Source organism: Haemaphysalis longicornis, unplaced genomic scaffold (genome assembly GCF_048455015.1).
Source record: "Haemaphysalis longicornis isolate Haplotype H1 unplaced genomic scaffold, Haemaphysalis longicornis Haplotype H1 scaffold_1, whole genome shotgun sequence".
Lineage (NCBI taxonomy): Eukaryota > Metazoa > Arthropoda > Arachnida > Ixodida > Ixodidae > Haemaphysalis > Haemaphysalis longicornis.
The window spans coordinates 316,887,039-316,911,260 of record NW_027526203.1 but is presented as its reverse complement, the minus strand read 5'-3'; the positions used below and the strand labels follow the sequence as shown (position 1 = coordinate 316,911,260).

Genomic DNA, 24,222 nt, shown 5'->3' with positions numbered 1-24,222 from the left:
ATTGATTGATTGTAGGGTTTAACGCGCCGACGCAACGCAGGCGATGAGGCGCGCCGTAGTGGAGGGCTCCGGATTAATTTTGACCACCTGGGGATCTTTAACATGCGCCGAAATCTCGAACACACGGGCGTTTTTGCTTTTCGCCTCCATCAGAAAAGCGGCCGCCGCGGCCGGGAATCAAACACAAGACAAAATGCCACCCTCACACACACTGATGAGGGTCCTGCTCTTCATTAGAGTCCTTCCACAACCAAGGACAAGAATGAAATACCTCAGTTCGTTATGCAAAAGGCAATCCCCTTTATCGTTCTTATACCTCTTGAACTTGCATACTGCTAGTAGAGGCATGTGGCCAGATGGCATGACACGTGCCAATGGCCTCACTAGGACTCACATTTCAGCCTAGTTGTTTTTATTAGTATATAACTATGTACAGTTTTTTGTTTCATTGTCCTTGATTATTTCATTTTGAAGCAAATTTCATTTTCAAGAAAGCAGCAATGCAACTGTAAAAATGACAGAGAGCTGGAAATTGTCTTCACCGATCAGCCGACTTCACAGGATTCTGAAATAAAACAAAACGCAAAATTGCAATTATCGCGAATATTATTACATTTCAAGCCAGAAGTTCAATATTTATGGCACCAAGGCGATCAGAGAGCATTCTAGAATGAGATAAGTAAAAAAAAAAAAAAAAAGTACAGGTCACACAATACCACACTCCACCACTGTCAAGCCCTTACCTACCTACATGGCCACTAGGACAAAATGAGAAATAAAAAAAAAAACTGCTTTCAAAAAGAGATTATAATTTATTAAAAAAAAAAGTCATTCAATGCAGATACCCCGTCACTGACATCAAGATTTATTAACTAGAGCAGTGGTTCTCAAATGGGGGTCCACGGACTCCAGGGGGTCCGCGAGAGCATTTGAGGGGTCCGCGAAGCCTCGCTCAAAACTCCCCCCCCTCCCCCCCCCCTCCCGCCATTCTTTTCTCGATTTGGCTAACTAGCACTTTCTTGCAATGCAAAAAGGTGGCTTTGCCACATTATGCGTACGCTTAGTTTCTCCGCGTAGCATGTATTTTAACATCTGCTTTTTGCACAGCACGCCAGCTATGAGAAGAAAAGAAACAAACACATAAAAGGCAGACTTTTAGATTCAAGAGCAAATTATTCAGCATTATGACGTGCATTGTCATTAACGTCATGCAGAAAAGGTGGGAATCGGGTAAGTGTGTGGGCGACGTAAGCTGCAAGTACAAATTGTTTGACATTACGACACCGATCAACATATGCTCCATCGTGGGGTCCCCCGTCACTTTTGCAAGCCCCAAAGGGGTCCCCGGGGCAGTAACGGCTGAGAACCACTGAACTAGAGCCTTGCACATTTAGCTGCAGTCCTACTTCTACATAGTAAATGAAAGGCTGGTGTGCACAATGAAGCATGTGTCAAATATGTAATAAGCCCATAAAACCTGCTGTTACACTTTCCCCTCTTTTTCCCCAGTATTATTCCTGTCGAAAGTTGAAAACTATAGCATGATACAAAAAGTACTGCATCTGCGGGGATACCACCTGCATTGAAATTTTAGGCATGATGTAAAGTAAGGTTTCATGTAACAACATGCGAATCTGGGCTAAAGGGTAGTGTCACATCATGTGATTGGTCGTAGTGTGTCCTTAATAATTTTTATTTTCTGTCTTCTTTTCCAGGATTTTTTTGTTGTTGAAATACTATACCCTTTTTATTGAGACAATTTACACTGCCTAATGGTTGGCTTTGATAGGAGCTGACTATGAGCTGGACATTTTACTCATAGCATCAGTAACCATTCGATTTAAAATTTGAAGTAAATGTGTTAATCAGTCATTAAGTGATTTATTTGATTCAAACTTGATATCTACACATCCCTACTACAGTTAAATCTCGATATAATGAAGCTGTTAAAAGTTAACCTCCTTTATGTCGTTATATAGAAATTTCGATCAATCAAAAATTCATGCCTAGCATACACAGACAATAACAGTTTACTTGCCAGTTGTAAGCACTCATTCAGAATAGGTTTGAAAGTACCTAACCCACTACATCTTTTGCACTTGATTCCCAGATAAAATCAGTGTCACGCATTCTATTCACCCTGCACCGACGTACATGCGGTGCAGCTACCGGCTGGCACACACACTTCTGTTTGCATTGCTTTCACTAACACCTTTCAACAAGGAGTGTGCAAATACCGAATACAGTCTACGCTCGTTACAGTGGACCCGGCAACAATGGACCAATGGACTTCCGGTTACAACAGACCATTTCTGTTGGTTTGTTTGGTACCCATATATTTTAAGAGGAATCCACTCCACTCATGATGGACCAAGCTATAGCAGACTATCAGCTACCACAGACTAAATTTTGGGCGAAAATTGTTTTGACTGACTTTTAATAGCACACTTTCGCGGCGCTGGCACCCGATATGCTTTTTCTTTGTTTATTTTTGTGAGGAAACTACTATGTCTGGCAACATTGTCGGCGTAGAACAGGTCATTGGTGCAGCAAGCCAAGCCAGTGCTGGTGGCTTTTTTTTGTGACCAGCGGCAGGGCAGTTAATTTCACGGTCGGATAAATGAAGCCTAATTAACGCTGGCGAACATGGTGAAAAACAGGCCGACATAGCCAGAAGTATGAGCTTGTCTAAGCAGGCGGTCTACTTGATCGTCAAGAACCAGGACACTGCCGGAAAACGCGACTCCGGTGAGATTGAAGAACAGCGCTCTCGAATACGCCACTGGGTGAGCACTTTTTTGCGCTGGGTGGCGCACATGGAGGTCAAGTCTGCCTCGTCACAGTTTTTTATGTAATAAAAAATTCAGGTTCAGTGAAGTTCAGCATTTCTTGTTCCCATGCAGGCATCATGCCCATTCCGTTCAATGACAAGTGTAAGAAATGCCTCAAGCAGAGGGATGGCTCCCATCCATTGTGTGCAATCTGCCGCTGGCCGCGCGGAGTCTAACTGGTCTAACTTTCGATTTCACAGCTATCCTTTGTCAGATTATTTTGTATCATCAGCTGTTTTATTGACCAGACTAAGATAATTAAAAATGCGGATTAAGCTGCCTTCAGTGACCCTTTAAGGAAACATCAGGCAGCGATACGAATTGTTTCACGCATGGTTTCGGGTAAACCTGCCTCGTCCTGAAGGGTTTAAAGAGAGTTCTGCTGGCCATGACTGATTTCTAATTTTTATAGCTGGTTACTAATTGCCCTAGTTACATTGACTTTATTTGTACAGCTTAGTGTGCGCCTCTACACACTTGACCGCATGTGCTAGGCCCTTTCCAAGTGCCGGTTCTAAGGTTCGAAAAATATGCAATACTGGTCAAAGTTCCCATTTTACGTTCATATACCCCCACCCCATCCCCCCTTCGGATACTGCATACTTCAGATAGTGCGGACATTTTTTTCTGGATTAAGAGTCTACACCCGCTGTAATGGGCATAGACTGTAGTAGCTTTCAAATTGACTATTGAATAAAAGCAGAAAAAAAACCCAAAATATTAATTTTTTTTTACAATCCCCAATTTTTTACAGGCTTTTGTTCAAAAAATGAAGCTGTTTCACATGTTTGAGAGTCATGACATTTTTTTTAACTACCCAAAGAACGCACTTTTCAACTCTTTCATTCGCACAGTCCAGTTGCCGAACCACAATGAGGCAGTACTTCAGGAATATAGAGTGAGCCCAATATGCGTTCAAGAACAACTTGTGCTACAGTTACTGTACTGCAATCATAGGCCCGCAGTACTGCTGTAAGGGCAGCACTACGCCATGTAAGGGCAGCTTGCTACGGTACCACGATCTTGAAACACAATTACACAGTCCTTCTGAAGCCTGTGGCGAACATCAGGGAGAGATGGTAAACAATCGTGCCATTTGTCCCATGTGGTCTAAAACGTAAAAAGCCAGAAACTGGAGGCGCTGTCAAAAACCCAAAAGCGGCGGCAAATTTGGTACGATTGCTTTACCGGAAGCTGCCCTAACATGTAATCGCCCGGTCGCAGAATTGAAAATGGCGGCCATATTCATTGGCATGGGTCGACAGCATTGGCGCCAGTCATCTCATCGAAGCAATCACAAATCACTCTGTGCTGCACAATAAAATTTATGACCTCTACAAGGCGCACTCGTCGAAAGCGCAATTTGGATGAAGCTTGCCGAGCAGACGGAAAATGAGCAGACAGTGCAGAAGCAGTGCGTTTGCGTGCGCCACATTTCTCGCTTTTACAGAGCCAAGCACAAAAAAATCCATGTAACTATTCGAACAGTAGATACCCAATTCGCAAATCAAACTATTCGTGTAGGTACTATTTTATTCGTACTTAAATATTCGAGTATTCGCACGCTCCTACTTTCGACTGTTGTTCAAATACTTAAAGGGACACTGAAGACAAAGCACAAGTTGGTCTAAATCAACGGATGGGCGTCCCCAGAAAACGAATATACTAACAGTATCTGGGGTAATACCTTTAAAATATACTCTAAAACAATCCAAACATGACGCTATCTGTCGCCGCCACACACCATTTCCGATACTTGCAGAGGTGACGCATACACTAGCTCACCGGATGTTGCCAAGGGTTACACGACGGGCAACAGAACGAGAAAAGCACACAAATTTACTGAGAACCGCCTAAAGGTTTTCTTTCTGTATAAATTTTGGTATGTCATACACAACAAGAAATGGAGAAGTATGATTCAAGCAGTGCCGAGTTTCGTAAGCTGCCAAGCCATGGTGCTGCAGATGGCTGTGATAGTTACTGCTTGTTTGCCGTAGCGTGTTATCTCCTAAAGTGAATCTTTCCTTCGTGTTTCGTTTGTCTATGCATTTCGCACACCCAGGACCCCATGCCTACTAAAGGAAGGTGTCGGGACCATGTTTTGTAGTCGGCCGCCTCAACAGTAGAAAGGGAAGATCATTGGGCGCTAGAAGCGGTGACGCAGAAGTTTTTTTTCACCACCTGCCGGCGGGCGAGCAATGGCGGAGTCAGTGGCTGATTGTTGTGGTGCGTGCACTTTGGGAAGCCGAAGGCTGAATTCTGGCATCTGCACCGGTTTTTTCACAGCATTTTCGGCCCAGTGACTATGAGCGTGACCCTTCCCCTAGCCAGTGAACTTTGCTACCAATGCTTGAGGCTTTCTCAGAGTGCCGTTTGTTCACGGCAGCTGGCTCCGACTGTGTCCGTGCTCTGGCAAAGAACCAGCGAGGTTAGTACTTGTTTTACGGTACCTTCACGCTGTGAGAGCGAGAACGGTCTGCTGTTTTGGAGGTAACCAAAGTAACAAAGCACGCAGGGTATTCGAATTTGACCAACATTGACGAAAGCTTTGCAAGCGTTCCATGCCGCACCAAGACTGGTGTGCACAAAGCAGCACCTACAAACGAGTAGGGCAGGCATGTTGTTTTGTCGTATGCACCATGAGTGCGACTGGTAGCGACTGTCACCGCAACGCTTCACATGGTAGATTATGGTGCTCCTGCTAGACCACACTGCTAGCTCACTTGCTTCCGGTTACCGTTTGCATCATGCAAAACATCATAAAATTGTGTGAGGGTAATGATGAAAAGAAACGCCTTGTTTAACTCAGAATTTCTTAACAATAAAGGGTCCTTCGCTGCTGCATAAACACTGCGAGGGTTACGGGGCAGTCGAACTCTCGTCTGACCAAAACTTGTTAGCTTCCTTCAGTGTCTCTTTACTCAAAGATCAGGGGGGGGAAAGCAAAAGGCAATAACCTCTCATGCTGAAAGAAGGTAGCTGTTGCGCGGCACTAACCTAGCAGCTCCCCGGTTCCCCCATGTTTCCTGCTGGTTACCCACAAGAGCTACTCGTTAGCCCCCACTGAGCGCAGAATGTCCACCCGAGCCCCCTGCAAGAAAGACGAGTGCCCACCTGGCTTGGTGCAAAGACCGAGTGGTGCTGTTCGCAGAAGACGATGGGGTCGATGACCAGTGGCACGGGGGTTGCCGAGAAGGTCTGCACTGCAGGGAGCACCGGTGGTGGCGAGAGGGACGGCGGATGCAGGATTACAGAGTGGGCGGCTGGGGCCATGGCTGGGGCCATGGCTGGGGTCACAGCTGGGGGAACGGCTGCAGCCTCTGGCAAGCTGGTGCCACTGCTGCCCGGCTGGGCAGCACCCTCACTGCCAACGCTGACACTGGAAGCCCGCCGCTCCAGCTGGCCGGGCTCCTCCACTGGGAAACAAGACAGGAGGCTTGCAGTGGGCACACAAATTGACCCCAACGCAACCATAAGCAGTAGTGACTTCTTTTTTTGAGCTATAATAGCAGGAAAATCCCCGATTCACAACTTAAAAGATACCTCTAGATTAAGAGTACCATGAAAATAACAGAACTTAGCTTTGCTTCATTTGAAAGGTTGCCGCGTTGCAGTAACAAACACGGCAATTTCACAGCAAACCGCATTTACTCCAACCTAATAATTGGGAAAACTGAAGACGGGGTAGTGACACCCCATGGACTTCCCCACAATCGCTCAGTGATGTCACACATGCCAACCTGAGTGACTGGCTTATTCCAGTAAAAGCGACTGCAAATAACAAAAAATGATGGACCTGCAAAGCTAACTACTGTATTTGGCATGAGTGAGCATCCCCCTTTTGTGAATTTTTTATCAAATAATACAATATTTGATGTTCACTTCAAATAAAATTTAACTCCCTAAAAATTTCAAAGTACAGTCGAGTCCACTTTACAACGATACCATTTATAACAATATATCGGATATAACGATGAACAACTATGGCACCCTCCACTTTTGTATGCATTCTATGGTAAAATAAACGGCTTATTACAATGCTCCAGTGCCGCGATATTGGATATAATGATTGAATCCGGTCACAGCGTGCACTGACAATGTGAGCTGCCGTTGGACGACAGCAGCTCGACGACAGCGAGCCGCGATGTGTCTCATCCTTTCCACCCCTTGGAAAATGATTCGACTGCGCCGCTTACGAGGAAGTGAGGGAGGAGGAGAGCAGTTTTCTATCCGAATGCCCCTCCCAGCGCCGCCACTGTGGCATCATACCCGCACCTACTCGCGGGCTAGTGCCACTCGCTCGCGCGTTCGGTTGTTGTATCACGTCCATACAATAAAAAAAAGACACATAAAAAAGATAATAACAGGACAAGGCTGATGGAAAAAGTCTGACTGCCATAGGTTTCGGTTCTGGTATGCAAATGTGCCGCTTTTATTTAATTTGACTGGGTGCCTCTTCAACTGCCTCTGTCTTTCCGCGGATTGGACATCAGGGCAGATGTTTTGGACACGTCTGAGTGCCTCACTGAAGGGACGATCATTGCACGGATACGTGCTGCGGACAGCGGCGAAGTGACAACTCTGACGACGCGGTTGTGCAGCCTACTCAGGTAGTGTCTTTGCAGGAGGCCCAACACATGATACAGTCCCTCAGGGACTTCGTGTCCACCAAGGACGTTTTGCTCAGCTAGCTGAAGCACCCATAGATGCTCTTGAAAAAGATGTGCGCCAGCTTTGTGTGCAGAAAACAAAGCTATGGCTTCTTTTCTGCAAATAAGTAGTAAGTACGACCTTGCTTGCGTGCAAATAAAATCACGTAAGCTTTGTTTTGTCTTTTTTGTTTCGACTGTGTTTGCTTCCACTGTTTCGACTGTATTTGGTGCAAATCAATCGTAAAAATAAAACTGCCTTTTTTTTTTTTTTTTTTGAAGAATGCGGCACGTGCGGGGGGTATTTTCTGCACAGAAAAAGTCCAAGCTTGCATTTCTTTTTTTTTTTTCACCGTATATGCCTTACGCCTCTTTCAAATGCTGGGGCTTGGTGCAAATGCAACCCAAATGCAGTCCCACATGTATGCCGTAACCAGATGTCATTAAGGCAGAAACAAAAACCCACCATTCAGCGCACTACCCTTGATCTTTTTTTTATGGCTAGAGTGCAGCCTGTTCCCACCTTATATCCTTCATGAGCTCCCTGGTTCAAAGGTCAGACTTTGCAGCACCGAAGGCGATAACAGGTGGGGCAGCTGCAACAACTGGTAGATGCGCAAGTGCTTTTAAGTGCAATGCACTTCTTAAGCGACCCTGAACCTGCGTCCACCGGCGATGTCCGCGCACGTGGAGATGGGCGCGCGCAGCCTGGCCGCTGACATGGCACATACCCACGTGGGGGATTGGCCAGGAATCTCCTCGTCTTCCTTGGCAATGGGGGGAGATGGGCGCGCGCTGCCTGGCCGCTGACATGGCACATACCCACGTGGGGGATTGGCCAAGAATCGGGCGTGAGAAGGGCTAATGCACCCGCTTAAAGAAGTACTGACACGAAATTTCAAAGCTGAGATCCGCTCTAGCAATCAAGTACAACGACAACACAAATAGGTGTCTGTGAATAAATGCATCTTTCTTTCTTTGTAGTTGTGTGTGTGTGTGTGATCTCTCTTTCGCGAACATTACCGAACCGCACAAATTCAACTCGTGCATTCGCACTTTCACATTCTTCCCCTCGGGGAAATGCGGGGAATTTTTTACGACTTAATAGCTGCCTGTGAACAATTTGCGCGGCGGGGGTATTGTGTAAGATGTGAATTTTAGCTGAATTTTTTGCGGCAAAAAGCGTGAAGCACTTGTTGCGTCGAGTAAAAAAAAAAAAAAGCGAAGTTTTGATATGAGGAGTATAGGTATTACGTGAGTGCATTTATTACATGAGCACACGTCAGCAAAGCCAAAAGATCTTACACTGGGGTTCGTATTTCTTCTTTGGTATGTGCCAAGTGGACTGCATAGACACATAAAAAAGATGATAACAGGACAAGGCTGATGGAAAAAGTCTGACTGCCATAGGTTTCGGTTCTGGTATGCAAAATGTGGAGCCATTTTTTTGCAACACTTGCATGAGCCTAACATAAAAATAAACAGCAATGTGGTTCGCTCATTGAAAAGCTTAAAGAACTTGAAACTGGCAGGTTCTCCTCGGCACTCATGCTTGGTTTGCCTGTGTGTGGTCACGGTGGCCCCTCTTGATGATGACCGTGAGCGTGTTGTGCATTGGATTCAAATTTTGAGCTCATCCTCATCAGCATATCTACGCCCACTGCAGGGCAAAGGCCTTTCCCATAGATGTCCAATTATCCCGGTCCTGTGCTAACTGCCACTAATTAATTTATCCCCGCAAAGTTCTTGATCTCATCTGCCCATCTAACTTTCTGCCTTCTTTCTGCTTGCCTTCTCTAGGGATCCACTGTGTTGTAGTGGTGGCGTAGAGGTAGAACATCTGCCTCGCGTGCAAAAGCACCGTGGTTCGAATCCCGGTACCGCACAATTCCGACCCGATTAAAAAAAATCTGCGTGTTGATGGAATTGCAGAAGGCTTGGGATGCGGCTTGATCTCAGCGACCATTGCTGGTAATGCACTCCCTCACCAGAGCAGGATTGGCCACCCTGGTGTAGTAATGGCTACAACCTCCCATGAATACGCCAATTTGGAGCTCCTACTAAAAAAAAAAAAAAAATCCCACTGAAAATTTTCACTTAGCGCATCAAATGCGAAGCAACTCTCTGAACTCCGATTGGAGCCTCGAGAATCACTGCGCATTTGTCAAGTTCATCATAGACTGTTGCGGGTGTTGCATGAAAATAAAAGGCCAGTTGAATTCTCACTGCAGTGTTTGTGGCAGCTGCTAGTTGCTTTTTTGCCAACAATTTGATTTATTCACTTTGTAATAATTAAAAGAAAATAGCTATTCATTTAGTATTTGCTTTAATGGCAAAAATCATTAATGCATGCCTACTGACTACAGCTGAAACTTAGAAGAGCACTTTTTTAGCCACTCAAAACCTGAGTTCCCTTTTTACTAAAAGAACATTCTCTGGAAAATGAACCTGGAGATTGAAGCTCGCAAAATACATGTGAAATACTATAAAAAAAAACAGTTTTAGTTAAATATCCATCCCAAAATCTGTTTGAGCTACACCGAATATTATATTGCCACATAAAAATAACTAAACGACATAATCACTTTTTCAAGAACTTCAGCACTTAACACTTTCATGACCGCGCCTATTCCCCCCGATAGTATGTTATCGATGAATACAAATTCAAATTTTGGCGCTCTCCGAGCACTTCTGGACAGCTAACGTCATCAAAAGGGTAAAAGTGGAAGCACTTCATCAGTTTCACTTCTGACTTTCTTTTCTCCGCCACGAAGGAAAGGGGGAGGCAGGGGGGATTTTAAAGCTCCTTCACAGTCAGGCGCACGTGGTTACGGTTACGGCGTCGATGCTGCTCGCCGATGCTCCACGGGAACGGCAAATTTCGACGGATTCCGATGAAACTGAACTGTAATCTCTGGATGACGGTAGCAGCACAGCCATGGAAGACAACATCGATTCGTCAGACTTCAGTACGGACGGCGAAAATGCGTCAAACCGCCTGGAACATGAACAGGTATCTGCTGGTAACTTTCTCTTTCTCCTCAGGCCGTCTTATCGCTGCTGCGTGTTGATGTAAACATATCCAGCCTGTTCTAAAGGTCACAGCTCTTATCTGAAGGGTGTCGACTTCGTTCGGCTGGGACCACTTGGCGCCGGTTGCACAAAGAGTGGAGCGAACCTTTGTTTCACTGCGTCGAGAAACTGTTTCGCGCGGTGGCATGATAGGCACTAGTGCTTACATTTTCGTATGTATGTAAACAACTTTTGTACTTACAGAGCTTATAATTACGTCATTATTGTTTAAGGGCTTTGTATTCAAAGTGTATTTTTTTAATTTTTTTTTAATGTTTACCCTGTGCAAAGTAGCATTGATGCTTTCATCTTTTTTTTTTCTTTTGTTACTTTTCTTTCTTTTGATCATTTTTTGATAATATTCGTAATGAATCTGTTGTTTGAAGTTAATACTGTTGGAAGGGCCTATCCTTCCTCCATCATTTTACACCTTGCACTTCAGCATCAATGATTTCCTGTGGTAGGAAAAAAGTATTTCCTGAACTACCCAAAAACAACCGATTTTTCCACGTTCACGAAAGTGTTAACTAGTATTAAAGCTTAGACCCCCCCCCCAGGCAGTTAGTACACTGATGCGATAAATAAAAAGCCAGCATCCAGACTTACCCATGACCGAGACAAGCTCGTAAGAGTCCTCTTCTCTGGGTGGCCGGGCAGCCTGGTCGGCAGGGCAGCCACCTTCAGGCACCACCTCTTCGGCGGGAGGCACTGGTGGCGCAGGTGGTGGTGTGGAGGGACGCGGAGGTGGCTTGAACACCTCGTCCTTCAGGCGGGGCAAGAAGCTGTCAATGCGGTCCCACGTCACCGTCCAGAGCTGGGTGTAGCCGGTGGGTGAGCTCTCCAGCTCCTCTCCGGCCGCTTGGAAGACGCCCGCAGTGTCCATGACCAGCAGCATGTTCTTCAGTGATTCTGGGATGGCTTCACTCTGACAAAACATCACCAAGGGGCCAAGGTGGGATAAAGAGGCCACCAGAATGCCAGAAACTCTACTGCGAGAGTAACTACAAAAATTTCTGCTAGGTGTTTAATTTCAGCCGCTCACACCACTGTTTTAGGGTGAACTTGCCATCTTTACTTGTTTCGCCAGAAGTTCGTGCCATGCAAGAATGGGATACTTCATATGCACGTGAGAGTGTGATTTTTACTTTTATAAGTGAATACAAAGGACACATGCATACAATACTTTTATTGAAATAATTTTGAACTCACGCAAAAATTTGAACTCTAGCGATAATTTTCAAATTGAAGTGACTAGGTAGTTTGCAATCACCAACACAAAAACTAAAATTGACAATATCTTGAATCTGCTCCACCTGAAAAAAAAAAACTGAATAATAAAAAAAAGGAAAAGATGTGGCTAAAATTGTCAGCGAAAATGTTCCCATAGTATAAAACAAACACAGCCTTAAACAAAGAAGTAAACTTGTTACACATAGTTTATTTAGAGTTTCATACAAAGCCACTTTCTTGCTACTTAAGTGATCTGGTGACCTCATCAACAGGCATTCGAGTATTTTTTCATTGTTACAGCCATAGTGGACATTTACTTCTAGTCTGCTGATAATTTTCTGCAAAGACACTTTCTTGCAAGGAATTTGGTAACGTCGTCAACAGATAGTGTAGTCACTCATTCTAACATCCATCTTTTTTCAGAAAAAGTACATCTCAAAATCGCATGCATTTCAGAACCAGGTACAAACCAAAATGGCCCTCCATAGTTGTGATCTTCATCACCGTTATGGTATCAATAAAATAAACTACCTACCTTCAAATCAAGGACACTGCAGAATTCGCTTACCTCGGACAAACTTGTTTATATGTACAGTCTAGCCAGACTATATCAAACCCGTTTACATCGAATTATCCTGTATATCGAACTATTTGTGGTCATGGTATATTTGCAGTGAGAATATACAGCAAAAATTATGCCTATGTCGAACAAAAATACCAGTGACTCCCGATATATTGAACGCCAAATGCCCCCCCAAGTTGGCTTTCCCTCGCGGCAGAGGAGAAATTCCGCCGGCACACCCATAAAAGTGGTTTAGCCCGGCTGTTCACAGGCAGCTCTTTCCCCTTTCCTCTCGCTCTTTCTATCGTGACTGCGTCACTGCGCCGTGTAGGGCGAGCCGTCGACATCCCCATGCAAAAAATGGTCCTGGCCCATCCGGCATGAGTTTTTTTTTTTCTCTCTCCCTCCCCCCCTTGTTTATTGTGCTTGCGTTGTTCGTGCTTTGTGGGCTTTCTTCTGAAGTATAGCAGTGGTGGCTAGCGCTACTGTCACTAAATAAAGGCTTATTTGACAGCTCCGGCTAGTGCGAAGCGGCCGAATTTGCCTTTCGCCGTGAAACTCGCAGTCATAAATTGAGTCGAATGCGGTGAGAAGTCCGACGTCCCCCCACGGCGCACGAGATTCCCAAGAGCACCCTCAGCACGATCAGCAGGGAGCTTGGATTAACCTTCTTGAAATAGGTTCTGGGCAGACGCTATTAAAGAAACTGCCCAAAATTGCTTCAAATCCACCGCTTGTGCGTGCCAGCAGTGATGACTTTGAAAATCCTGAGGAGTGCAATGAAGCCACCGCCGGTGTTGCCGAAGTGTGGAGCAAGCTGTTGGAATTTCCGGACGAGATTGTGTGTGTGGATGACGGTGTCGTGACCATGGGAGAGTGTAAGACTGCATTGCAGACATCGTACTGAGTGCAAGCAAAAGCGGGTGCAAGGAAGAAAGCAACAACAATTCTTTGCTCACAACCTCTGAGGTGATTGGTGCACTCGCACTAGTCTGGCGCTTCTTCACGAATGTGAAAAGTTGCGGCCTCAGCTGCTCTGATTCTTTAGACAGTGTGCACACTGTCTCAGGCAGCGAGGTTGTTCAAGCAGAAGAAGATACGGGACCATTTCGTGCAAAAGTAAGGCAGTTGCATAAATAAAGTCTTTTTTCAAATGGTGTGTGCTTTTATGACGTCCAGTTCCTTAGCATGATTATATCGAATTATCCCCCATATCCAAGTGATAGAAATTTTTTTGCGAGTTCGATATAACAAGGTTCGACTGTAATGCGAGCCCTTATGTCACGCCACCATGACCTGGCCATCAACTACCCACCAATGCTCCTGCATTATGGGCACTGTTCTGCACTTCATCTTCTGCCCCTCATGAGCACCCTCAGCAATGCCCGTCTCCTCTTCTTCTTGTGATCATCATCATCTTTCTCTGTGTGTCTGTCTGTCTGTGTCTCTGTGCATGCATGCATGCGTGCATGTGTGTGTTGGCGGAGGGCATTTCAGTGCTGCTGAAATGCTTCTTGATGAACAGCTTTATGTTTTCCACTTCCATGAAGAGTGCCTCTGTCGTGCTGTCACCTTAAGAATGTGCAAATGTCAATGGCACAACTCCGAGTTCTTTATTTACGTTCGCTTATTTGCTCCCAGCACACACAATATCTTGCACAGAGTGTATGTACATCTCAACCTTTGGTCGAAATTATACCACATGCAGTCTAAATTAAATTACAGGGCTCTGCTATGGTATGCCTCATAGCCATGGCATAGCTTCACCGAGCAAAACATAAATATTTAAATTTTTTGCCGCAGTCATACTTAAAAGCTAAGGACACGAGAAACAGGGCAAACTGTTCAGTGTAGCAATGGCAGCCTACGCTCACAAAGCGATTGCAAATGCAAACCACTCACCAGAAGGTCACTGTCCTCCGCATGCATGTACTTGTCCATGAAGTCCAAGATTGTCAGCCACAAAGCAGTAAAGGTTGGCAACGACAGCAGGGGATTCAAATGTTGCAAGAAAACCTGGTACAACAAACAACACAATGACAAGGAATGTCAACTGAGAGGCAACATTTAGCCCTATGCCTACACCAACCAATCTCACACAAAAACACTTTAAACAATCTGGAAGAAGGAGAGAATTTCGCTAAGTTCAATGAAAAAGCTATATCGCACGTTCAAGGGCTTTAGAAATTTTGACTAAGGGGCTGCAGCCTACAAGAGATGATGAGACACTGGCATCCCGGCGCTGTAAAACTAATGAAAAAATTTAGAATTATGAGTGGATCTAGAGCCATCAGTTTTACTGTACTGAGCGTGGTTCTACTTTGCGGGATATAGACAGTTTTGAATCCTAGCTACTTGCGCATGAGCTGTAAAATTAGTTACAAGTGGTGCATCAAGAAACAGATTCTCTTATTACGCTCACACCAGTGTTCATACTATTGTAAAATATAAAGATTACAGTTTTATAACTAACACCGTTTTGTCTATTGTTCCTCCAAAAAATGGCTAATTATCTCTAATTACCTTGCTAACTAATTGACTGACTCCAGAAATAATGCAGGACTGACAATAAGCAGCAGGACTGACAAGTTTCACAGAGTTCACTTAAAAATTAAAAGAAATCGTTCTGAGAGCCATGTCCCCTCCTTAAATGAAGAGATCTCTGCCCCCTCGCCATTGCACCCTCTTAGACACGGCCTTCCTTCTGGTCCCCCACCAACGAGGTCCCTCCGGATTTGCCCCTGTGCAGACACCCCTTACTTGAGAACTTGGCTCATGCTTGCAAACGAATTCCAAGCTGTCAATTACGCATAGCATTTACATTGGCCTTACCCTCATTAGAAATATCAGAAACAAGGCAATACTGAAGCAGTTTCTACCAACTACAGAGATAATAAAATACTTTACAATTTCCGTAAATAAATCATGTGTAAATATAATCAATGTTCCCTTAACTAACTTATCCGCCAATGATTCGCTTCACTGGTGATTGACGTCTTGATAACAAGGACGTGCCATGATTTTTTAAAAAAAGATTACATCTTTAAGCTCACTGGCTGCCTCTCCTCCTTATCAGTCCACAAAAAAAAAATGATCTGTTCAATGCCACTTGATAAACCCCTTAACATTACAGTGCTTCCATTAGGAAAACAAAAAACTAACTAAAGATGTTCTACATTGTTTAGCCTGTCTGTACCCAGGTGCATCGTCAGTGCCCACTTCTAGTGCCCTTTGCACAGGCAAAACATGTCATTCTGAAACTTGGCGGGGTCATCACGCAAGTTGAGCGAGTCAAAAGCCCGTCCAAGCCATCGGTACAGACTTGATGGCTCGCACTTAAGGAGACAAAAAGAAAACAGACATGCATACCTGGCTCTCAAATTCTGCCCCCTTCCCGCAAAAATAAACAAAGAGAAGAGAGAAATCAATTTTTGCGGGAAAGAAAGAAAGGAACTTGCCACTTGTTGCACTCTGAAATCCCAAACGCAACAAAGGGACTAATGGAACTTGTCGATTAACGACCAAGAAGCAGCTAAGGCATCTACACAGAAGATCCCCAGACCTTGACCCAGCAGACAATTTCCTGTGCACCGGCAGTAGTAGTGCAGCACATGTGAACATGACACTTGCCTTGCATAGGAGCGTGGCACCTCGCATCCTCGTCTCCTCCATTGCAACGGGCTCATGGGGGCTCACGTTCTCCAACAATTTAGAGAGCAGTGGAAAGAGAACCTATCAAAAAAACATAAATACATGTATTGGAAATATTCGAAATTTCCTCAGGAACATTCACTTTTTCACAAAGAAAAAAAAAAAAAGACACCGCGGCAGCAAGATGCACCAAAAGGGAACCAACAATTCCGCAGAAGTTTCTTTGCCAGACACCTTTCCTGAGAAATGTCACCAGATGTGGTGAAGCAAGTAAATTACAAACAAAAATATAAGTGCTACACAACGTCTGTAATACAAAACAAACAAACAAACAAACAAACGGAAACTGGGGATTACAACAGGCTCAATAGATGTAGCAGTATGCAAATATTCCAATACTTTGCGAATGATGCTGTCATTTAATTTCATTCGCAGCTAAGTTCCAGCAAGTTTTTGAATATTCAAAATTTATGATCAACAGAGCAATAAAGTTGGCTCTGCACAACAAGCAAACTTTCAAGCTTCACTGCAAGGCATGGCCTTTTAAGTTGGCTTTTTCACATGACGCTGAAGCTATGCAAAAAAAGCCTAACACGTGCAAGCTTTTACCAAAACAATTACACGCTAACTGCAGTGTATGTTAGCTAATTGTGCAAAATTGATTAGAAAATTTCTGTCAATACAGTGGCACAAATGAGGAATCAAGAATTATAACTTGTAGGCAATGCTTGCAGTAAGGTACCATTCATACCAGCCACTAGCATGCCTACCAATGCAAAACTGCAGCCAGGTAAATATACTTACTGCATTCTCATCATGTAGAGAGGAACCTGCATTTATTCATGGCAATGTATGCAAAATTTTTTGTTACACTGCTTTGCCATCTTCTCTTTAATCTTTTGCACAATCTTTTAAAAAAGCACAAGTACATAAACACTCACGTGTATTTCAAGTCCTGGTTGCCTAGGTTATCTTTTTTTTTTAGCTCCATACACAGTAAAGAAAATATACTAATATTCAAAAATACTCTATTTATCCTCAGTCAGATTTTATTATTCGTATTTAATTTGCAGCTCCAAGTTTTACGTTTTCCCACCTCTTGATAAAATGCCCTGAATTCTTGGTAGCTAGACAAGTTTAAGGAAAATAAAAAAGTAGCACTGAGTATGGCTCCTACATTTCAAGTATTGCACCTAACGTGACCCAATCCGACGTTACAATACATACATGGTGTAAACCCTTATTATAACTGAGTCAACAGGTAGTGAAATTTTGGGGTGGCAACGAAACAGTAACACGAGGACATGCGTCAAAAATGGCATGCATCAAAAGTGGCACAATGGGAAGAATGGCACACACTTGTAGGATGCCTAAATCGGCACTTGTTTTCCTTTTAACGTCTGCACAAACTTTTTCTGTGCGTATTCTTCTTAAATTTTATTCGCAGATTCCTAAGCAAAAAAATTCCTTTGTCCGTGCATTCAGAAAACGTTATTTAATTTGTGTTGCTGGTGATTTTGACATAAATATTTTACAAGCTATATAAAATTTTAAGATTTTGTAGTTTAAACATTTTCCTTAATTTAAACTTTTTTTTTGTGACGCAATCGCAATGCTTGCAAAGCTGTAGGCAGGAGCGATGATTTGCCTTTTGGCTGTGTGCTGGCAGCATGGGCTGGCAGTGCGCAGAACTCCCATCTCTCCTACAGAAAGAAACCCATGGTGCTTTCCTCTAAACATCTTTACTGTGTCTTATACGAAAGGTGAGACATGTTCTCATTAAGTGTCGGCGCGGGGAGCCCTATTCACTTTTCCTGGTACTGCAAATGCTGTGCGCAGTGCGTAGCTATAAACAAGATAATTACAAGTATAGATGGTTTTAAGTTTTTTGAACGAAGGCCAAACCTTGTTGAAGCAGGCCTCCCACTCGGCCGCTGAGAGCGCCTGCAGGTCATGAACCAGCAGGGCACGCTGCAGGTAGGTCAAGGCGGACGTGCGGATGGTTCTTCGCGTGTCACAGCACAGGCGAGCAATGCCTGAAGTGAACAAAGCCACGAGCTTAGCCATGCACGTTAAACTTCGCTGCACTAGGCAGAACTGCTTCAGCTGCAAAACCTATACGCATGTGCAAAGAGTAACTTGCCTTTGAAGTGAATAACAAATGATGTGAACAGACGCAGAAAAGCAGCCACGAACATGCTGGCTTGACTGGCCATTTTTATACAACTGCCAAACTTTGACAAATGCAAGCAACTGTAAAGAGCCCAGCTTATGTCTACAGAACTAAACTGCATTTCATGTATCGAGCTGTGGTGCACAGCTGGGTTTATTTAGAAGTTCCACGTAGGATTTCAATGCACAACGTCATTACTGTCACCACCAAGAGTAATCGATTGATTGATTGTGGAGTTCAACACGTCGAAGTGACACCTGGGCTATGAGGCGCACCGTAGTGGAGGGCTCCACTACGGGCTCCACCAGATATAACGCGGGTTTTTGTGACCGCTGGTTTGCCTCCCCTAGAACTCGATGCATATGCATACCGCTTAAAATGCGGTTGGCCGGAGCACAATACCGTTTATAGTGCGGTTTTCTGGCGGGTCTGCTGATCAACCGGTGCAGCTGGGGCATCGGTCTAGGGTAGTAAAAGAAAAAAGAAAGGACAAAACCGGCCGTCTGATGCAGCGCACACCCCTTGCCCTCCTCTAACTTTGACACACAAGAAAAAAATAGGCACCCTTTAGTTCGCACGTTTGTGATAACCACAACTGTCCTTCCTTGACGCACTCGGAAGATAGTGACCCCCCTCCCTGTCCGTGCACGGCAAGTTGTTCCTATTAAGCGTGAACTGCATGGCCCCTTTTCGCACACGATTCGTGCATGCCGGCGTTGCGTGTGCATTTTTTTCACGCTCAGGTCATTCCACGCATGTGGTGGCTTCTTCACGTGGCAGTGGGAGAAGCATTTGGGATAGCTGTGCCACAACCAACAACTCTGATTCATGCCTCTATAACCACAGGAGGTTGCAGACTTGCTCAATGGACCAATATTCCAAGTAGACATAAGAGTACTTCTAAGCCGTCATTCTTCTGTTCGGTTCCCACTACCCGCCCCACCCCACAATGCCGGGAGACAAGGCAAAGAGGGCCTCACCTTGCAGGAGTGGGCACCAACACGAGTTCCAGAGGGTCGGGCGCTGGGTGCCTGTTGCCAACCTGCTCAGGTCTCCCGAGAGTGGAAGGCCAGCGGATGACAAGAGGACCTCGGGAACCAGGTCGCTGGGTTGCAGAATTGATGCAGCCCTTGTGTGCAGCGTGTGCATAAGGTCCAGTAGCTGCAAAGGCCAACACAGCGGAACGCCTCAACGTGTTGCCGTAAGCCATGAAAATAGCACCCGCTTTGACAATACCTTGTCTACTAAGTGAAGGTCATGGTTCCAGCATTCTTATTCAGTTGGCTTGTAAGACGTTCTTAGGTTCAAACACTTCGCACCGAACTTCTCAGCTTATAGCTACCTACTGAGGGTGCCGTGTGCTACCGCAAACATACAGCATTGCAAAGTCAAACCTAGTTATATCGAACTCTGGCCTACATCAAAAAGTTGCCGACTTGTTGCATTATTTGCATGTACTTTGAACTTTATATATCAGACTTTATCACGCATGCGATGAATATTTCAAACGTTGCAATCGTGGACAGGGACTGCTCCTGAGACAGGCGGCGAGCTTTCCTACAATGCACTGGAGACAGTGATGGCATAAAAGGCATTCGAAACGCTCACAAGCACATGTCTAAGGCGCCACGAGCCCAATTTCGATGCAGAAGCATAAATCAGTGGTGTTCTTAGCTTGCTTCATATACGCTTGTGCTGCCACGTTAACCTCTTGCAATCCCAGTAACGTCTCAATCTCGTCAACTCATTTGTTGTACAGTGAAACCTCAATAATACGACTTGCAAAGAACGACGTGAAAGTGCCATATCACGTGACAAGTGGGCTAAGACCTACTTTAAATTACTATATTTAGCGCATTCTCGCATAATTTGCAAGCCCCTAAGTGAAATCCTAAGTTTCTCAAAAATAAAAAAGAGAGACCTATTTTGCCCCCCCCCCCCTTCCCCCCTTCCCCCCTTTGGCGCGTTGGCGCTTTGGCGCGTTGGTGCTTTGGCGCTTTGGCGCATGGGGCCATCGAAGGTTAAGCTACAGCCCACTAGTACCCGCCTGCTTGCTTGGGTCTGTTCAGCAAGTGGTCGGGCCCGCCGCGGACTAATGTTTACTTCTGAACATCAAGCAGCGTCAAACGGGGGTTAAGAAATAAAGGTCGGGATGAGGCGGCGAAGCAGCGTAAAAGGTGGGAAAAACGCCGGTTTATTTCAGCCAGCGTCCGCCACCGTATGAAGTGGACCGCATGCACCCTAGCATTGTATAATTGGTGCTTGTAATGCCTTGTTTCTATGGGGAGTTTGCTGAGACTACAGTGATCCATCGCAAGAAGCGGGTCGTCATAAAACCAGGGGGCATATAATCGGGGTTCTATTGTATGTGGCATGCAATGGCAACAAATGCAACAAAATGTACGTTACTAACACTTACAACAAAACTTCAGATTAACACCGCGTAGAAAAAAATAGAGAAACCCAGCCTTGCTGACGCGTAGAGCACACCCAGAAGCACCTTGAGTACAGTTAAAAACAGAAAGTGACACCACGGTTTAGGCATTATTTGGGAGCACAGCGTTTTCAGACACCAGTATTTGAAGACATAAAAAAAGTGCTGCACAAGTGATAATGTGGCCGTGATAGGGCTCATGATCTGACAAAGTCAAAGACTTTATTACTTTAATTTCATGGTGAGTAGCGGATTGCTACTTGCTATGAAGCATGCTTTGCTATGGAGGTTTTTTGTACCCAAGTTAATAAATTGTGTTAATGCTTCAAGTGCATATTTATTTGTCCACAAGCTCTTAATAATAATTTGCACTACTTTTTGCACCTCATGCAAGCATTTATTGTTAATGGGCATTTCAGTGATCATTTGCACTGCCTTTTTGGCATATTTCAATTCAATTTTACGCATCAAATTTCAGCTATTGGAACTACAGTGGAATCTCGGTGATACGAATTCGGTTGATACGAATTTCGTTGTGATACGAATTTTCAAAATTCCCCGGCCAAAATGCATTGTACGCAATGTAAAAAAATTCGGATGATCCGTTCGCATTTATCACCCAGTGCGGGTGATACGAACACGCGAGCCGCGAGCAGATGACTGCGGCGTGGACGGGAGGCGGGAGTGTTTGTGCGGCCGTGTGGCCTTGGTCGCACGCAGGCACAAAATCGTTAAGCGTGAACCGCATGATGCCATGGAGCGTTTTCTGCTAACGAAAACGCGCCGCGCACGCCACAGGCGCGCTGACGCCACCGCGAATACCACCGTCCACCCGCATGCGGCGCGCGGCGCGGTAAGCCGCGGCAACATGGCGGCGTCAACGGCCGCGAAGTAGGGCGGGTAGCTCGACCGACCGCTTCTGACCGCTCTTTACGGAACAAAAGAAGTTGCTTATGAAGTAAGGGAGCTGATAACGTGTCCGAAAACGACACTGTAAAGCATCGTCCGCGCGGCTAGGGAAAGCGCCTATCAAATATCCGCCACCGTGGTAAGCCTAAACATCTCCGGCGGAGCCAGCGGGCTGTCCGGAGCGCTTTCAAACTGCCGCCATGGAGAGCGTGCCTCCCTGTTGGCGCAAGTCGGCAGGCTCCTCCCGCTAACGCGCGCGTCGCGCGTCATTTTACGAGCGAGGTAGCATCTGACGTGGGGGCGAAATCGTCGACGCGGGCGTCAAAAGAAAGCGCGCGCAAACGCCGACGCGCCCGAATCGCATGCGGTTCACGCTTGAGTTCGTGTGCGCGCGTCGCGTCGGCGATGAGCGCGCGTTCTTTTGACGCCCGCGCTGACGATTCAGCCCGGCACCCAGGCGCCAGCCTCTGCCTCGGTTACCGCTAACGGCATTGGGAGCAGCCTCACGACTTGCGCCAATGGGGAGACGCGCGCCTCATTGTGATTGCGGCAATTTCGGAGCGCTAGCAGCAGCTGGCTGGGCCACCTCCGCGGTGGATATTTGGCGTAGATGACATTTTATAGTGCTTCTCCCATACTGTCAGCTCCTTTCCCGCATGAGCAATTTAATTTACACCTTGGGCTCCACATTAACAAAAGGTTAGAAGCGGTTGCTGAAGCTACCTGCACCTCTTCGCGGCAAGAGCCGACGCCATATTGCCGCCGTCTGTCGCATGCGCAGCACATTTCCATTTTTTCTCGTTTTCTGATGATACGAATTTTCGGGTGATACGAATATTTTTGCCGCCCCTTGAGATTCGTATGACCGAGATTCCACTGTATTAGTACTGTTTAATATAACAAGGTTGGACTGTTGTTTTTAGCAATGCATTTACAACACCCAGCCTGATGGAATCTTCTGTGATGGAAACTTATCATACTATACATAAGAAAATACAGCATAAATAATAGCGATGTTTAAAGAAGTGACACGAAATTTCAAAGCTTAGATAACTATGTAAAACGCTTCCTTTTTACCAGGAAATATCTCCCAGCAAGTTTCAACAGTAACCAATCAGTACAACACATTTTTAATCCATTTTAATCCTTGCCCGCTCGAGAAAGCCCAGAGCAGGCCGACATGACATCATCTGCTTCTTGCCCCAAACTGCCGACGTGGGGGCTCCCGTGACATGGCTGACGCGCCGGCTGCAGTTGGCGCACGCTGCTACACTGTGTGTCTCATGTCATGGTTTTGGGACAGATGTCATGCTGCCCGGGCGTGTGGGGATGGTGAAAACCTCGACCGGTCTGGGCACGCGCGTCCAGACCGTCAGCGGTGCGGCAAGAATGGTGACGTCACGTGCACCCTCCTGTCATGGTGGCCGCTCGGCGTTTGTTTTGTCGAAACCGAAACTGACACGAATAAACGACGCCGTAAATGATTGTTTACACTGTGGTCGACCGTCTAATGTGCCATTCTATGATTAGTGGGCTAATAGGCACCCATAGCAGCGACAAAAATGTAACAAGAAAGTTTCGTGTCAGCACTCTTTTAATCTGTACAGATATACCGGAAAAACACGTGTCGGCTATTATGGCGTCAATCATACCAAAATAAGCACATCTCAACACAAAGCTTTCTAACTTGGCCAGTGAAGCTAAATAAGGCCCCACGTGTGGCCATTACATAGGAAAGTGTATTTTGAATGTCTGTGCTGGTCTTCAAAAATCTTTTAATACCAAAAGCTGACATTCTGGCTAAGTATGCTAAAATCCGTGCCATAACACCAGCCACAACCTCGCGATTTCATCATAAATCAAGTAAAAGATGGGGATTCTCCCTAACACAGGCGTGCCCCTCCCCCCTGTGAAAGCCTTAGGAGCACCAACCAACCTGAACTGACACGTGCTGGTACTCGGAAGGCGCTCCCTCCAAGCGGTCTTCATCATCGGCCTCGTAGCCAAGGTTGTGCTGCTGGCTCCTGCGCTGAAGGGCTTCTTCCCTGCGCCTGGCCTGCACCTTGGTCATTCGCTTGGTCTCTCGCGGCTTCGCGCTTCTTTTGGCCCAGTTGTGTCCTGGGGAAAAAAACATTGGCAGGCAGGCAATTACATCATAGTATTCTACAGTGCAAAGCAAAAGAGAATTTGCCAACGGTTCAAGGAGTAATAAAAACAAAGTTGTGTTTCTTGTTTTTTTTCTTTGATCAGTCCCTGCTAGACCTATGAAGCACAGATTAAGACTAATCAATATGTTGCTGATGATGAAGACAGAGCAAGAATATACACAAGGGGAAACGGCCAATTGCGGCAAGTGCGGGCGAGCGGCCAGATAATATCACAATGAAAACCAAGGCGGACTGCAAAGCTCCGTAGCTGCGATGGCAAAGGAGAGGGTAGTGGCACCTGATGGACAAAATGATAGCAGCCGCAATTCATTCCGTGGCTGCACAGTAAAATGCCTATCGTGGCGGCCGTGCAATTTCTTCACGCACAGAAGATGACGCTAGCTTAACCTATGACGAGAGCTTGTGAAATTATCTGGCTGCGCTAGGAAGTCTCCTTTCCCCTCCCGTATTGTTCTTGCTCCGTGATGATGAATTACACCTCCGGTCATGATATCGGTTTAGGCTACAGCTACAGCCTACTGTTTGTCACTTTTTGCCCACCCA

The 24,222-nt window shown here is 45.6% G+C and overlaps 1 protein-coding gene across 1 annotated transcript in view; it reads right to left on the bottom strand.

Moving 5' to 3' along the window:
- Positions 1-377: 377 nt before the first annotated feature.
- Positions 378-24,222, bottom strand: part of Garz (Sec7 domain-containing protein garz) — an 82,697-nt gene continuing 58,852 nt past the window's right edge. The window contains exons 27-34 of the mRNA XM_077682265.1: positions 23,448-23,629; positions 19,149-19,329; positions 17,901-18,031; positions 15,975-16,076; positions 14,247-14,360; positions 11,159-11,477; positions 5,946-6,247; positions 378-565 (exon numbers count right to left, since the gene is read on the bottom strand). Of these exons, the coding sequence (XP_077538391.1) occupies positions 539-565; positions 5,946-6,247; positions 11,159-11,477; positions 14,247-14,360; positions 15,975-16,076; positions 17,901-18,031; positions 19,149-19,329; positions 23,448-23,629 (1,358 nt within the window). The 3' untranslated portion in view covers positions 378-538. The remainder of the gene's footprint in view (positions 566-5,945; positions 6,248-11,158; positions 11,478-14,246; positions 14,361-15,974; positions 16,077-17,900; positions 18,032-19,148; positions 19,330-23,447; positions 23,630-24,222) is intronic.